This window comes from Phaethon lepturus, unplaced genomic scaffold (assembly GCF_000687285.1).
Source record: "Phaethon lepturus isolate BGI_N335 unplaced genomic scaffold, ASM68728v1 scaffold16351, whole genome shotgun sequence".
Taxonomy (NCBI): domain Eukaryota; kingdom Metazoa; phylum Chordata; class Aves; order Phaethontiformes; family Phaethontidae; genus Phaethon; species Phaethon lepturus.
Genome location: NW_010517222.1, coordinates 21,786 through 38,097, shown reverse-complemented (window position 1 = coordinate 38,097; position 16,312 = coordinate 21,786). Strand labels below are relative to the sequence as shown.

Here is a 16,312-nt window from a genome sequence, read left to right as displayed (position 1 = left end):
TACTTCTCCCCAGTTTGAAGACTCAGTTCATCATGGCTCTAAATGCTGAGTTTGAGAGCAGGAAAAATAGAGGTTCGTGGTTTGGAACAAGAAAAAATGTATCTTTAACTCACTTTCCCACCCATTCTTACTGAAATTAGCTTTGACCAGCTCCCAAGGTTCTGTACCAGAAGAAACACACACACTGTTGGTCTGTGCTGACTCTTTGCAGCGGTTCTTTGGTGAAGAGGTTCCCTTTGAGAGTTGCCGGTTTCTATCCATGCAGATATGCTTCAAGCCAGTGCTCCCCAGAATCCTTCAGTGAACTGCAAGAACAGAAAGTAAAAAATCGCTTATGGGGAGATAGCGTTCAACTTCATGGGAAGCAAACTGTAGTTTCGATGTAAAAAGAAGTAAATGGAAAAAATGGATTAAAAACTGCACGGACATCTCATAGCAAAGTCTGACTACGGGGAATGAATTGAGAGGATTTAAGGGGGAGAAAATAATCTCTGAAACTTTGAAAATTTTTGAAAATTAATAGTGCCTTTAGAAAAACCTAAATAAGCTCTAGGTTTGATCTCTCCATAGATATTGATTTGAAATGGTTGCCCATGCCCCTCACTTGCATGCTATTACAGTGCAAAATTATCTTGTTAACTGAAACTTACTGCAAAATGTCTACAAAGGCTGTCAGTAAAGTCTTGCTTTTGTACTCAATGCCGTGCTTATCACAAAGGGCTTGCACCAGCGGAGCTGCTTTCCAGTAGTTGTGTCGAGGCATAGTGGGGAAAAGGCTGCAGAAAGGAATGAGAGACAGCTATTGTAAGAATTTGCTTGTATCACCCTCAGTTCCTTCTGCTCAAAATATTTCCCTGCCCTCCCCCCAAAGAAGAGCAAGCGGTCTCCCGAGTTGGTTTCACGTGAGACTACATGGCCTTTCTCAATTTAAGTGACCCATATTATTCCCCCTCTTCTCCCCATAATGATACTCACTGGTGCTCAATTTGGAAGTTCAAGTGCCCAGTGAACCAGTCATTGAACAAAGATTGTTTCACATTGCATGTTGCGTGGAGCTGGGAGGAAAGAAGACCACAGAAATACAAGATTTAGCTTTTATTTTTCTGCAAGTCTGATAATTGAACCCCAGCAATCATTACCCACCCTGGTCTAGCATAAAAGGCAAGTTAGAGGCAGCAATTGTAGCCATCATTGCCCTGAAGAATTAAACAAAGTCTAGATTGAAATGGTTCGTTAGGATATAGGTTAATTTAGCTAGCTCTTCGCTCAGAAAGAAAAGCTTCTGTGCCCACAGCCCCGGCTGCGATGCTTTTAAGAGGTTCTCCTCACATCTTTTGCTTGGTTGGAAAGACAAGATGCCCAATAACGAAACAAAAAGCATTCTTCTGGCCTCCTCCAACCAGTACAAGTGGAGTCAGATGCAAAAGTATGAGGACAAACAGAGTGTGGGCTTCACCTCACCGAATTTAGACACCTTTAGTTTGAAACCTGCAGCTGAGCCCATCACTTTAGAGTCAATGCAAAAACCCAGATATTTTTATGGTGCCTTTCCTCTGGCCTGATTGAGATGTCTATTTTAGAGTAAGACGAATCATGCTCTAGAAATGGCTCTTTCTCTCCAATTGATGTAGCAGGTGTTCAGATGTAGACGTCCAGATTTGGTCAGATGAATACCAGTCTGGGTCTTTTTTCCTTGATATAAGGAAAAATGCTTAAAACCCACTACGTGGGACTATACTACTGGAGGTGGTATAGATGTAAGTAAAGTTGTATTTATGGGCTCATTTTTATCAGACCTAAATTTTGTCAGATTTATCTTATCTGCAGTAAATCTGTAACCTGTAAGGTAAAAAATAAAGGTATCCAGTCCCACTTTTTGCTTCTCTTTAGTTGGCCTAAAAAGGAGATTGACTGTTATGCCATCAGTACTTTTTCATAATATGAAGGGAAAAGTGCTGTGAAAAATGTGTCAGAACTTTTCAGTGAAAATACAGGATTTTTTTTTTAAAATCTAGACATCTCGTTTTCCAACTAAAGTTTTAAAAGTTTTGGCTGCTACCAAAATGCATGTCTATTTAACAAATGGCAAGGATAAACCTCATTAACACAGCATTAAAGCTAAGAGAAGAACAATGTTGTCTTTGCCCTATAATTCAGAACTGCAGACCCACTCTTCCAGAAGAAAGGAGATTCTCACCTGAGTGGATACCCAGTCTTTGTTCTTATCATAATCAATGTCCATTGGAATGTGATTCATCTGTGACACCCAAATGAACCAGGTACTCTCTAGGTACCTGGGCAGATAAACACAGAAACACTTATCATATTTCTAATCCCATCCAAATTTACCATTAAAACACTTTCCCGAGTCTCATCTTAAGTAAAAGAGCACTTTTACATAATTCAGGATGTTCTATCCTGTCCCTTTGCTCCAAACTTTTGGCGTTTCTGTTGAGAACCACTCCATTTGTAGTCGCAGATGTCCCTGGGCAACCACCACCACCACCGCCTGAAGTTATACTGCTCCTTCTTGGCTGACCGCTTATTTCTGAGGAAACTGTAGTGAACATGTCTAGTTTTCATTTATTTCCATTGAAGCTCAATATTGTTTACAAATACTAGTCATGGGGACTCTGGGCATGCTGTGTGTTACCTGGACAGCCAGTAGTACACCATGAAATTGTTAAATCCCATTAAAGGAATATACATGAGACAGACGCGGATGTTGAAAGACACAATCAATAACAGGTCCTGTAAAAAAAAAAAAAACGACAAATGAAACAACAAAAAAAAGATGAAAATAAGCCGTTATTGATGAACTCTCTCCACTCCCTCCTTTCCTCTTTACTTGAAATGCAGCATAAAAAATGTTCTTATTTATTGATCTCTTATTTATCAAGAGTAAGCTCCACACCGTCATTCTGCCTCAAGTTGAGTGTATCCCTGGAATATTCCCACAGCACTGACTTTACCATCAGTAACTAAAGACCAGCAAACAGCCCTGTAATCACGCTCGCTCTAGGTCAATAATTTCTGTTAACTTATATTCAGCTACTAAGAGGCTAAAAAGCATCTTCTAAAAAATTCTCCCTGAGCCCATTGACTGCGTTGCTACTGCAGCAAGCCTAGAACCAGCCTTTTCTATCTTAAACCCCACAATCACCTGAGGTGAAGGTTAATATAGCCGCAGAGAGGCGACATTTTCTGAAAGTGTTCCAGACAATGCAAGTAGTGCTTACCAACCACTTTTTCCTCTTGATGGCAAAGTAGAATATAGACAGCTGGAAGAAGGGTACAAGTGCAAGTGGAGCCAATACTGAAGGAAAGAATGAAAACAGAGAGACATTTATAATTCCACTGCATCATAAATCCTACAGAATTTACAATACATAAATCCTACATAAATCTTCTGTAAGACGAAAGATTCTTCTTTCCAGTGGAAGAAGAATTGCTCTCTTCCATTTACACTAACTTTCATGTGTGTCTTCCTCTTTTCATCTCACCACCTCTTCATTTCTTTCCCATCCCTTTCTTCCTCACACTTGATTCACCCCTATGCCTAATATGGCATAATCCTAACACAGACACAAGGGGCAATTCCTCCTCACATGAACCTTGTTTAATGTGCCTTCAACGGGACTATCTTTAAAGCCTTTATTTTGGGGAGGAGACGCAGTCATGATTTTCAGGTGAAGTTCCTACTGCACTGCAAGCACGCGGGGATACTCACAGATGAAATACTTATGCTGATAATTGTAAGGCATGAACTTCTTCTTCTTTTTTCCAAGCTGAAAAACGAAAAGATATTGTAATGGGCCAGTTGGAGACCTGAGAGCCTTTCTAAGTTATTTCTTATTCCTGTCTAAGAGAATTACCTCTTGATCGCTCTAATTCAACCCCTGTTCTTGAAAAACAGGTACTGAAGTGCCAAAGCAATGGAGAGAAGCAGATTTCATTTGAGCCTCTGTATCCAGATATCAATGTTATGCCGATGTCAGAACAGAGCCATTTTTTAGGAGAGTTCCAAAACTCATGGCAGGATACAAAAACGTTCAAACATCACAAAAATGCTCACAAGTCATTTGAATTTTGTAGGATAAGTTTCTAGTGATGGTAATGAAAGTCCAATCTAACCAATTCCACATATTCACCGTAGAGTGCTGAGACTATCGGTGCTCAGGGAGGAAGAAAACTAAGACAGGAAACTTGGTGGGTGACAAATGCAGGATGAGTTTGCTTGTGAAAGCTACATCTGAATTTATGTATCAGATGAGGTAGGATGCAGACCTCCCAAATTTTTGACTAATAGAGGAGATGATAGATAGTGGTCAGAAATGACATAAGCATTTGGATGCTATTCTAGAGTGACTGTAAAATAATGTCTGCAAAATCAAAGTATTAAATACTCTATAAAGATATCTGCCTTTTTGTTTTGTCGGATACTTTGCCTTCAAGTACATGTAACAGCGAAGACATGAAATATTTACAAAAAGCACGATAAATTCATTTTTTCACGGTGTATTTTTTCACTGTTTGCACAAAAGGATTCTTAACATCATCTGCAGATTTCGTGCTTATGATTCTTCAAAGGACAAAATAATAAGGAAGTAAAGCAAACTGTTTCCAGAGCTCCCCTATCACTGAGGAAAAAAAAAAAATTGAACACCTCAAAGACGTCTTCACTGGATCAAAACTGAAACAAAACAAATGAACCGGACTAAATGAAACCACTGAAATCCATTTTTCCCATCCACAGTGTGCCTGACTTTTTTTCTGTTAAAAAGCAGGAAGATACAGGAATTAATTTCCTACATTTTCACTTCCATCAAACCCACTCCAGCACAGCCAGCCCACTCTAGATGCTCATGCTAACATACAGCCATGAGAGACCTTTCAGAAGACCACCAACAAAATCCTTCCCTGTTGCAGCTAACAGTTTTCTATGAATAAATGTTTTGTATAAATTCTCGTTACAGGAGTCATTCTGAGAAAGAAGAGCTGGAATTTTCCACATGCCTTGGAGAGCTGTAAAGTCTTTGCTTATTACCAACTAAAGGAGAGTGAGATGTTCTTTCAAGAGGCTGGTTAACTAGCGAAGAGGCCATTTCATCACCCTGTGAGTAAAGAGAATTACCAGAGAAAGAAAAGGCAAAAGAGACCTTGCCTATCCTGATGATGTCAGAAATCATAAGGGCCTGTTCATGGTTTTTATTTTTGTGAAAGCCATAGAATTTGTGATTAAGAAATAATTTGCTACACTTGTGTTCTGCGCATAGCAGCTATGCTGGTCCTGAAGGATCTAGGTGCCAAACAGCTCCCATAGGCAAAAGGACCCAGAGGGAACATCTGACTCACTGTCATCACTAAGAACATCTAACACTAATGCAAGTGGACTGATTCATTCTTTGGACTGCCTTCAAGGTGCCCAGCCTGCTCTTCTGGCGACACAGAGAACTTAAGCACTGGTTTTAAGACTTTGCTTCTCAGGAGCTGGTGCCTAAGCATCGTAATAACCAGTCAGTACATGAGACTCTCAGACCCTGGAACACTTTGGAAATGACCATGAGTTTATGCAGAAAGGCATAATCTGGATTATGATCATACCTCACTCTATGGCTTTCTGTCTTTAAAATCTTTTCTCCCAATGGCTCTTGGCTTCTCCAGCCGTCCCCATGCTCACCTCCATGGAAAGTGTCTTTCCCAGGCTGAACAGGAGAGGGTGCATGTTGAGGTCAGGGTCTTTGCGGAAGCAGTTGGGTTTGGCATGGTGCTGGTTGTGCAGGTGATTCCACCAGCTGGCTGGTAACCCCTGCAGGAAAAGTTAAGGACCGGGGATTCAAACTCGACCACCACCAACAATTAAATCACTGCTTATCCCCCTACTATTGACGGCTGCACTACTCTTCCCTCACAGGCGATATTGCCGGAATGTCGGGACACTCCCATTCGTTGCTTAGTCCAGATTAGCCCCAGAGAATATTCCCACAATAAGACAATTACCTTCAGAAGGTTTATCACAACAATCTGCAGCAGTCGATTCCATTTAGGCTTCCTGAAGACAGAGCAGTGCCCCAGATCATGTTGGAACCAGCCCATCTGGATCTGGAAGACAGAAGGATCACTGAGGAAACCGAACCGCAGCGGCGTTGCATTAATTTGCCTTGGGAGTCTCTGTAACTTAATAGTGTGAGTGCATCTTCCTTCTGGTTTGGGGAAGAAACACTACCTGCTGTCTTACGTGCTCAGTGCTGAGAACTTCCTTCCAGGCGACTGTCCACTAAAGCTGCTCAACACCTGATATCAATTTTATTGTAGCAGCTAAAGCGAAAGCAGAAAAGCATCATTACAAGTAATTTGACTGCTACAGCATGGAAGTCTTTTGCTCCTATCACAAATACATAATTTCCAAGTAACCACCAGGAAGTGTAAGAATTTCCGAATCCATAGCTTCAATGCAGTTCATATTCCCATGGAAATACAAGGATGCTCTTTGGGGAATATATCTGTCTTAGCAGATATTAGGCAGATGATAGAACAGATTACTTTTTAAAAATTAGTTACTTTGCACTTGTTCCATGGATGTCTGAGCAAACCTAAGGTTTCCGCACTACTGAGAAAATTTTGCCTTCTTCCTCCCCTCACCCTCCAATTTCTCCCACCTAAGGGCCACACAGCCCTGTTCCCTCCTTCCCTACACCGACCCTGACATGTATCCTGCCCTTCTATGATTCAGTTTACTAAACCAGCAGAAAAATATTCAGGGCTAATGAGTGTAATTGGCTCACAAAGGACCCAACAAACACCAAAGCCCTCAGTCAAGCAAAGAGAAGGAACATGGAGCCAAAAGTGGAGCTGAGAATGAAATACTCCCTCTTCGGCTGGGGCAAGTGATTCGATCAGCTCACCCCACCTTGTGAAACTGCCAGCTCCACAACACCCCACCAACCCCAGGGAGCAGCTTGTCAGCAAAACTAGATTTGCTGGCGGCAACAAAAATTGTGATGTAGAACGTGCTTGTTGTCTTCAGCCAGATTACAGGATCTGAGAAGAGGCGGTAAAGCAATGACTGGGACGCGAGCGTTCCATTACTCCTCTCCGTCTGGAAGAACCAAACACGTCTGCAGTGTCCAACAGCTGTCAGCAGTTTACCTGAGCAATGGTGAAGAGTGCAATGCCGACCAGGAAAGGCACTAAGGATATCCCAAAGTACCAGATCACGAGCCAGGATGCAGCATCCAGTACCAGAAGGTGAAGGAAAATCAGGAAGAAAAAGACGTAATTTGGCCTCAGAAGTCCCATCTTCTCAATAGTGCAGCGCAGCTCACGAAAATCCTCTAGAAGTGATTTCTGTGGGTAAAGTGAGAATTAATGCACTGCCTACTTTGAAAAGGTAGCATAGCAGACCCAGGAATCCCAGAGCAGCCATGGAATTCCGTGGAGATATTCTATCAGAGGGGTCTCTGTGCAAAAACGAGCACGAGATCAACAGATCTTGGCTTTGCTTTGACACCGTAAAACAAGTTGCTGGCAGGCTCTGTTAACTGAGACATCACACTGGGAAGAACTGAGCGGAATCTGGGGCTTTGGGGCTCCTTCCCCACACCCAGGTGTGGATTTAGGGATTCTGGGACAGTGCATGTTTCCACGCATGACTGCTGCCAGTTGCCTCCCCACCACCCAGCCACACAGTACAGTGTCAGGCGTGCTGGTTCAGAATTTACTTCTGCTAGCTCTCTTATTTTCCTTCTCCTCCCATGCTCAACCCCAAGCCATTCCCACAGCTGGATTCTAGGACACTCACTTTTTTATTAGACTCAAAGCTGGGTTGATCTGGTGCCAACTCCCCAATCAGCAGAGCTTTCAAGTATTTTTTCACCAGAGACACATCTTTGTGAAATGCTACAAAGGCATCCTGAGAAACACACAAAGGAATGGGGTAAGAAAGAGTACGTGAATAAACACCAGATGCGGAGCCTCGACTTTTTTCCAGGGCTTTGATATAATACAGAATCCAGTTTCCTTTGTCCGGAGACTTTTGGATTTTTGTCCCTTTGGCTGCTCCTGTAGTTCTTTGCCATCAGCTGGAGCTTGGCCCAAGGAAGCTGGAGAAGTTTCAAGAAACTAGATTTCACAAAAGTACCTGGGCGAGGCTGGCAATAAACATGAAAGTGTTTGATGAAAAACTCTTTGCAGAGGGAAACATGCTCTTTCATCTGCCTGTTTCAGCACAGTCCTTCCCTAGAAGGCTCCAGCCAGCAGCCCTGCCCTATGGATGGGACCCAGGAGCAGGAAGACACGTCAATGAATGATGTGTGTCTTTGCCATGATGTTTTTTTAGGATGATGTTTTTAAAATCCCGTCTTTATTACACTAGGGCCATAGGAAATATATGCTGAAGCTCCACACACAGCAGCACTAACTGGCTATTTCTTACAGTTCCCTGTAAGTTTTCAGACTGATTGATGTTTGGGGGAACTGGGTGACACTAGTGACACAAACAGAGCTGTCCAAGAACCATTTAAAATACCGGTTTCAAAATCAAATATAAACTATGGAATAAAGGGTGAAATTCCAGATAAATCAAAGCTCTTCTTTAGCTCAGGTCCTCAGTCGATTTTCCAGAAGAAAGGTAAAGAGGCTGACCATACTCAGGAAGGAAGATAATTCTCACCATCTATATGCAATTATGAGCTCTATAGTGGTCAAGAGTACTTAGAAAAAAATCCTGGATCCTGGCTTGAGGCAGAGTCATGTACCAGATGGTCTTCTGAGGCACCTTCCAGTCCTGCTTTTCTGTAAAAGTGCGTATTTCTCAGAATATATGAGCCTAGCAGCATTTCAAAAGCAAAAGGAATGAGAAAGATTAGCAGAATAAAAATTGAGAGCAAGACAGAAGAATGTAGTTATGATGCAACATAAACCCACAGTGTACCCACAATCTTGATTACTGCATGTAGCTCTGGTCCTTCTGTCTTCTATGGGGTGTAGTACAACTATACATAGCAAAAAAAAAAAAAAAAAAGATGAATACAGCTCTGGAACAGCTTTCATACTAGAAGACCGCCTTGGAAAAGAGGTAACAAGTTAAAGAGTTTTAAAAACCCATAAGTACCGTTGAGAAAATTATGGAAAATTTATTCACTGTTTTCATAACACAATAATGAGATTATCAGGAGGTCGGTTTAGAATGTACAAAAGTAATAATGAGGAAAGAGAAACTGTAATAATAAATACAAGTAGGATCGAAGGTCATTCTTTAAACTCATTCAAATTCACTGCGGTTAAAACCCCTGGGTGACTATAAAGCATAATAATCTAAATGCAAGTCCTTCCACTGGTGGCCGCAGAAGCTGGGAGGACACAGCGTGGGGACAAATCCTTCCATGCACTCTGTGTTCCTTGACTCCTTTAGTGCAAGCCCGGCAACAGAAACTGCGGGAGACGGCACCAGGCTACGGGGATCTCTGTACCGGCTTGGTATGGCTGGTCTTACGTTCTTAAGAGTGGCAGCCTCAACGTGTGTCTCTATTGCTGCAGCACGCCCGTCGCAGCGCGGCACAAAGCACCATCCGGAAGGGCTGCGTTGACTTAAAATTGGCACATTCATCTTTAAGTAAAAACATAGCTTTCATTTTAAAAAAAGAAAAAAAAAAGACTTTCAGCACGCTCAACTCCTCTTTAGAGGCGACTACAGTGAATTAGCGCACACCGAAGTTTACTGGGACGGAATTACGGGGAAGGTGACAGGTTGGCGAGAGAGCTGGCGGTGGCTGGTGGGCAGGATTAGTGTCCTCCTTCAGTCAGCTCTTGGTGCAGCAACCTCACACCGCGTTACGCAGGTTCTGCGTAACGGACACCTCTCTCTAATACAGGGCTGCGTCTGCCAGTGAGCTAGAGAAGAAAACCAAGGAGACTCAGAAGCCTTCTTTTTCTTCCCTTGAGAACACTAGGTATTCTTCTGCCTCAGATTCAAGTAGGGAGAAAGGAATGAAATGTGAAAAACAAGCAATCTGATCCATTTTGGGCCATGAGTTAGGAGGTGCTATTCCATTTTACAAACTGAAACCTGAGGAATGAGACAAGCTGAGCAACTTCCTTGAACTCAGAAAGTCTTGTCGTGACAAGAACTAAATCCTGGTCTCCCACCATCACGAGTTTATGCCCTAATCCTGGTCATGCGTCTAATGCACATACCCCTGACTATTCAGAAATTCAGTATCTACTTTCAGCAAACAGCCTGCAAGATCTGCCTGGAGTTTATTATTTCTGTCAACAAGCAACAAGCTAGAGAAATCCTCTAAATCAAAGAATTTTGCAGGAACCTCTGGAAAATCTGTTTTCTAATAGTGATTCTTTGTAGAATTTTTCCTCATCTTCTGCAGCCAAATGTCACTCTGCTGCTTTCTCTGTCATCTTTTCTGTATTTTATTGCTTTTTCCCCCTTCTTTGAAATAGCCTTTTTGCTCAAGACTCTTCTTCTCCACTTGCCTGTAACAAAATCGTGTCACTTCCTTGAGCACCCCCTTCTCCTGCTTCACCGCCCCCGAAATTACTTCATGTTTGGATATTACCTCCTCCTTATCCGTCTTACCTATCCATCTACCCGTGCTCTATCGCCGGTTGTCATTTGCTTATCACTGATCACACCCATACGACTCTGAAAGAGCCGCCTTTGAAGTAAAAACGCGCGCCGAGCAGACTGCTTCCTGCCCTCTTCCCTTTCTCGCTGCTGCAACGGAGACACTTTTCGGGCACCTGGAGGACGGCTTGCCTGATCCTGCCCAGTGGCAAGACGACCTGCATGGATATAGCTTTGTTTACGGCAGGGTATAATGGACCTAAACGAAGCTTTAAACTTTGCATGGCAGGTAACTCTGGCCTTGAAGGCAACCAGAAGGGCATTTTTACAGATGGCACAGACATGTCCTCTACATTATCCGCCCGAGCGCAGTGCCAGCTCCCACAAGCACTATCCACTGGAGTCCCACCACGTCATCCTGCCCCGGCAACGGAGCCACCTTCCTCCACTGTCCTCCTAGACCTTACCGTAGCATCTTGCCCAGCGTAGTGGCTAATAACTCGGCTGCCTCCAGGGTGCTGTTTGGAAAACTTGCTGACATCATAAACCTTCCTGTCGATCACCAGCCACTGCTCCTGACCTTGACCACGGCCGTTGTGGATTCTGATCTCTTCCCAAGTGAAAAGCTGTAGAAAGGCTGAAACAGGTCGCGTCTCCTTTTCCGTGGAGCCAGTCTGTGGAGCCATCTGTGCCGGTAGACGCGCAGCCAGCTCTCAGATTCACTAGTCTAAGCTTTGCAGCACTGTGTCCAGGCAGAGGGTGAACCATCTCAGCCTGCCCGTTATACAGTCCCACTCCAAGCCACTCCCTGTGCTTCTAGGGCTGGTTGGCTCCCCTTGCCCAAACACACCCTTCCACAGCTCCCTCCTCTTCCATGCTCACACCAGCCACTTCGACACACCCTTGAATAAAAGCGCTCTTCCTTCTTGCCCTTCCTGAGCTGCCTTCGGAAGGTCTGATTACTTCTGAGAGCTGTGAGTACAAACATGCGTAAATAGAAAAACTTAGGGAGATTATCTGTTAAATCGGATGGCAAAATGACAGCAACAGCTACGAAGTGAGCACCTTCACAGAGCATGAGGAGCTGGATAAGGTAAGCTGTGAAGTTGCTTCCATACTGCTGAGTCACTACGGGGGTTAGCCAGAAGAGAAATCTGAGGAAGGCTGTGGGCAGCTCTTCTGCAGCAAACATTCAGTGGCCGCCTTAGAAAACTGAAGCACTGTCAGCATCCTGTGATCCTTTAGTCAGCCACTAACATCAGGAAATCCTGCATTTACCATACAGTGGAGCTTCATAATGCCATATAGTGCCAAAATGTAAAGCTGTAAAGCAGCCTGTGCGGAGAGCCAAAAGCTGCTGTTAAATATGTCTGCTGACATCTCCCATTCAACTGAAGTTCCCGCCTTCAAGGCATAGAGCCAACTTCTACAGTGAAAACAGCAGAATGTTCCAAGGTCTGCAATCTCTCCACAAGGCATCTCTTAACGGTCTCGTCACTACCCAAAAACTTCAGGTTGTCCTTGGTCTTTGAAACTTTCCATGTTGACCCTGGCACGCTAAATTCACGTGCCTTTCTTAACTGAAAGCACTGCTGCTCAAAATACCACCAGGTCAGAGTAAAGAAAGAGCACAGTAAGAAAACGTTATTTATCTCCAGTTAATTTAGCTTGCACATTGACAATACTTTGCATACAGTTGTCTTCAGAGTTTCCTGTGTATGCTCCGGTCCTTCAACCATCTCATTGTTCAAGTAATTAATTCATAAATCAACAACAGATATCAAAAGATTTTGGGGTTAATAACAACAACAATCTAAAGTTTGGCTGTAGATTACGAGTTTCTAAAACTATGTTTAACGGCACTGTTTACATAATTAATCTTACTTAAATATTAGTCTTGTAGAGCCAAAGTCTAAATATCTCTGATGTTCAGAGAGGATCTGAACTTCCCTGCTATGCAGTAAAGAGGTAGGAGTTCTCAGTTGTAATAAATAGCAAAGAGAAGGCAATGCCATGCTTCCTACGAAGTCACATCAATTTTGCAGGTGACCCAGAAAAAACTAAACCCACATGTACTAAATATTGGCCTACTTGAGATTTAGGATTCTCTTAATCTTGTATTTTTTTCAATCCAAAATTACTACCCTTGGGTGCTTTTGAGGAAGGTACAAGCAGTAGGCAGATATGACATAGTCTGTCCTCAAGAGGTTTCCATCCTCTCCCGTTATAATGAAATAGAGTTAAATCCTGAATCATGAGTTTTCCACCTTACCCCAAACTTTTTATTTATGTTTATAAAGCTATTATGTTTATAACCAGAAATACTGTCTACAACGATGCCCAGTCCCTGCCTGAAACCTAACAAGTTCTAGGGCTCAACTATCTCTTGTGACAGTGACTCTCACAGACAATTCACATATTGCGATTCAACAAAAAGTGGTTGTTGTGATGAGCTCCCAATTCTGAGAAGGACTGAAAAACCCCGCTGAAGTTGCAGATTTCACAAAGGACAGAGAGAGAAGAAAGCCAAACTATGTTTTCGACCAAGGTACCTCAGCAGGGTGAGGTGAAATTACGGCTGCGTTCCCTGTCTCCCGAGCAGACGGCATGCAGGAAGCCTAGGCGAGAGCTGATCAAGGCAGAGATGATCTGTTCGGCCTCTGTATCAGGAAAAAAGGCACCACTTAAATGATATAGAACAACTTTATTCTGAAGAGTTTGCCCTTAAAGGACTCTGGAATGGACTTCACAAGGTATTTGTGATACAAGTGACCATGAAACTTCTCAGCTTACAACTATCTTTCTTAGCAAACTCTGTTCCAGACTGCAAACGCGGTGGCAAATGTGAAGTCTTGGGTTTTGTCTTCCTTGTGTTTCCTAGTGAATTAACAGTAGCCCAAAAACAGTTGGACAGAGACAGCTGAAATCTCACATAGCAGAGACACCTGCCTTGCCCGCGCCCCGCGTCGAGTGGGCAGCCTTTTTGGCTGATGCAGAACTGGAAATTACGCAATTCTCGTTCTTTAAATCGTGTATTATCTTGCAAATTAATCAGTCGAGCCCAAAACAACTGTTTAAAGTTCCTGACATGCGGCAATTGTCGAACCACCCTAATTAAAAGAGAAATGTGACTATTGGTATTCATTAGAAGGCCGGTGATAAAAGAAAGGGAGGAATAATTTCTACTGTGCCGTCATGTTGCATCTTGTAACCCTTTGTCTTGCTCTAAACAAAAGTTAAGAATGTCCACACTAATGATGTGTTGATGTTCTAGCGTGGAATATGTGTAGAATCTTACATAAATCATGTACTTGGGGTGGTAGCAATAAAATACGTAATATTTGTCGCAAATTTTTGCAGATGTGTTTTTTTTATATACATGCTAAAAATTTCAAGTGACTCCATAGCTGGCTGAAAGTACAAAAAAACCTTCCCATTGTCTCATATTCAGACTTGTAAATGTAGCAGCGACCTGAAAAGGAGTAGATAAAAATATGGGTTTAGATTCTGGTCTACAAGGAGGTGGAGAATACGGAGCCAGGAACGTCTCGGAGTGAACATACGCAGGATGTCTCTACCTATACACACAGAGTAATCACTATTTTCACTGTTAACACACGCTGTGGGTGCCAGTACCCCAATATTACGTTGCATTACATTAGGTTACATTACCTTCCAGAGCCTCAAACAAGTCCCTTCCCCATTTGAAAGCAGAAGCTGCATCTACTATCCAGGTCGCCCAACCCATTTCGGAGTTGCATGGAGAAGCCCCGATAGCTAGTGAAAGCCACAGTCACGCGCACCCGGAGCAACTCTTGAGAAATCAGTTGAAGTGAATTTACACCACAGTCGGTGTTCCGCAACAGCTACCCACACGCCTGCCAAAACCCATGTCGTACGCAACCGGGAGCTAGGACACGTGCACCGAGCTATCCCGCATCGCTGCTTTCGTGACTAAGAGTCTCATTGCACAGGCACTTGATGTTGCTTTCCAGATTTCCAGAAAGCCGGTACGTGACTGCTGAACTGGTAGTTATTGCATCAACCTTTTCATCCCGTATCACGTCAACGTTTGCAGTTTGCACTTAATCCACTGGAGGTAAATTGGCATAGCACAGGGTGGTCCAGAAAAAAAAAAGTCTAGTACTAAAATACACCAAAGCAGCTTGTTTCTAAGAAAATCTCTTGTTCCAGAGAAGCCCGCTAAGTTCTGAGTAATTTTGTCCTACAGCATGCCACCTGTGGTTCTTTTGACCACCTTTTCTATGAAAATTAAATTTTGCATGGAGCCTGTCACACATACTGCGAGAACACGTACCAAGTGAGGCTCCTGGGCAAGACTGGATGGAGAATATCTACTTTACAAGCTGTGCAGTCTCACCCAGAAGGAGAACTTATATGTAAGAAAGACAGCTATGGGTTATACGTGTCTCCAGGGTTAGATGTCAACAGTACAGAGTTTGAAAAGCATGACCTTGGAGGTAAGCGTCTACAATTAGAGCTACACTTACCTATGTAGGCAGACCTGAGCCTCTCTGCCCTGCCCTGGCTGGTCTGAAGCCGTGCTAGAACAGCACCTTGCCTTTGTGGAGGCTCGTGGGTGCTCTGCCCTAAAATGGCTCAGATGCCTGGCAGGGAGCCGACCTGCATCCGTCCGCTCCCACTCCTGCAGACAGAGCCTACCTGTGTTCCTTCATGGGTTTCATGGACCCTCATTCAAGACTGTCTTCTGCGACTCTGGCATGACTCTTTCCAAACACAGCACGGAAACTGAAATTGTTAAAATTACTTTCTCTCCGGCACAAAACTTAATTCAGGACAAGGCTACACTCTGAAACATCTCCTCAATCTTTTCAAGAGACAATAACTTTTGCAGACTGCAAAGTTTTGTTTTGAGGAAATGTGTTGGAGGAAAGAAAAGGCCAGTAGTTGCTTGATAAGAACGTTAAAAGAAGCCACGTCTGTCAGGAGGAGAAAAGGACCAGGTTTTCTTTCTTTTAGTATATTCTGAACTAATGAGACACCACCCTGTATCTCAGCTGGGGCTGCTTTTCAGGAACATCCTGTACTTTCAGAAATGGGACTAAAGACCAAAACAAAACGACGCTTTTTTTGGTAGGGCACAGAGTCAAGTTTGCAATGGAGACCCTTCTTCACTGCCTTGAGGGGTTTAGTTTGCTCAGATATTCGAAGTCTCGATTGACTTCGTTTTATTCCTTAATCGAGATATCAGTGGTAAGCTAACACATGGGGGTTTTTTACTCTCCACCCAAAAGAGAGAAAAACACCTGTGAAATACTACCATTTGGGTGCTGGCAAACTTTGCTTTCCCTCCTAGCTTTGGCTTCCATTTAATGGGGAAACAATAAAAACACAAGACAGATACGAAGAACTGCGCCATGCTAATTATAATGAGCTGTAAAATAAAGTCCTGTAATAAGCACTGTGAACCTTCTCATCAAAAAATCCCCACAGAACAGTAAGTTGCATCGAGATGCTGAACTACATTATATCATCTTTTTGTACTTCTGAGGAAGTTACCAAAACCCGTACGCAGAAGATGCTGCAACGCTGCACGATGAAGCTGTAAAACTTGACATGATGTGCTATTGCAATTCTGATGCGGCCTTCTCACACACACACCATTGGAAAATACACACCCAAATTCTTTTTAATGAGGGACGATATTAATCTCTTCAGCAATCACCGTCTACTTAATGTTTCTAGTTAGTG

The 16,312-nt window shown here is 43.1% G+C and overlaps 1 protein-coding gene across 1 annotated transcript; it reads right to left on the bottom strand.

Moving 5' to 3' along the window:
* Positions 1-253: 253 nt before the first annotated feature.
* On the bottom strand, positions 254-11,265 carry LOC104627919 (fatty acid desaturase 1-like). Its single transcript, XM_010296327.1, has 12 exons — positions 11,047-11,265; positions 7,802-7,912; positions 7,150-7,347; positions 6,001-6,102; positions 5,681-5,809; positions 3,731-3,788; positions 3,240-3,316; positions 2,654-2,751; positions 2,198-2,294; positions 976-1,055; positions 651-776; positions 254-305 (listed from the first exon to the last, which is right to left on the bottom strand). Exons 1-12 carry the CDS (start codon positions 11,263-11,265, stop codon positions 254-256), a joined length of 1,347 nt encoding a protein of 448 aa, XP_010294629.1.
* Between the last annotated feature and the right edge of the window lie 5,047 nt (positions 11,266-16,312).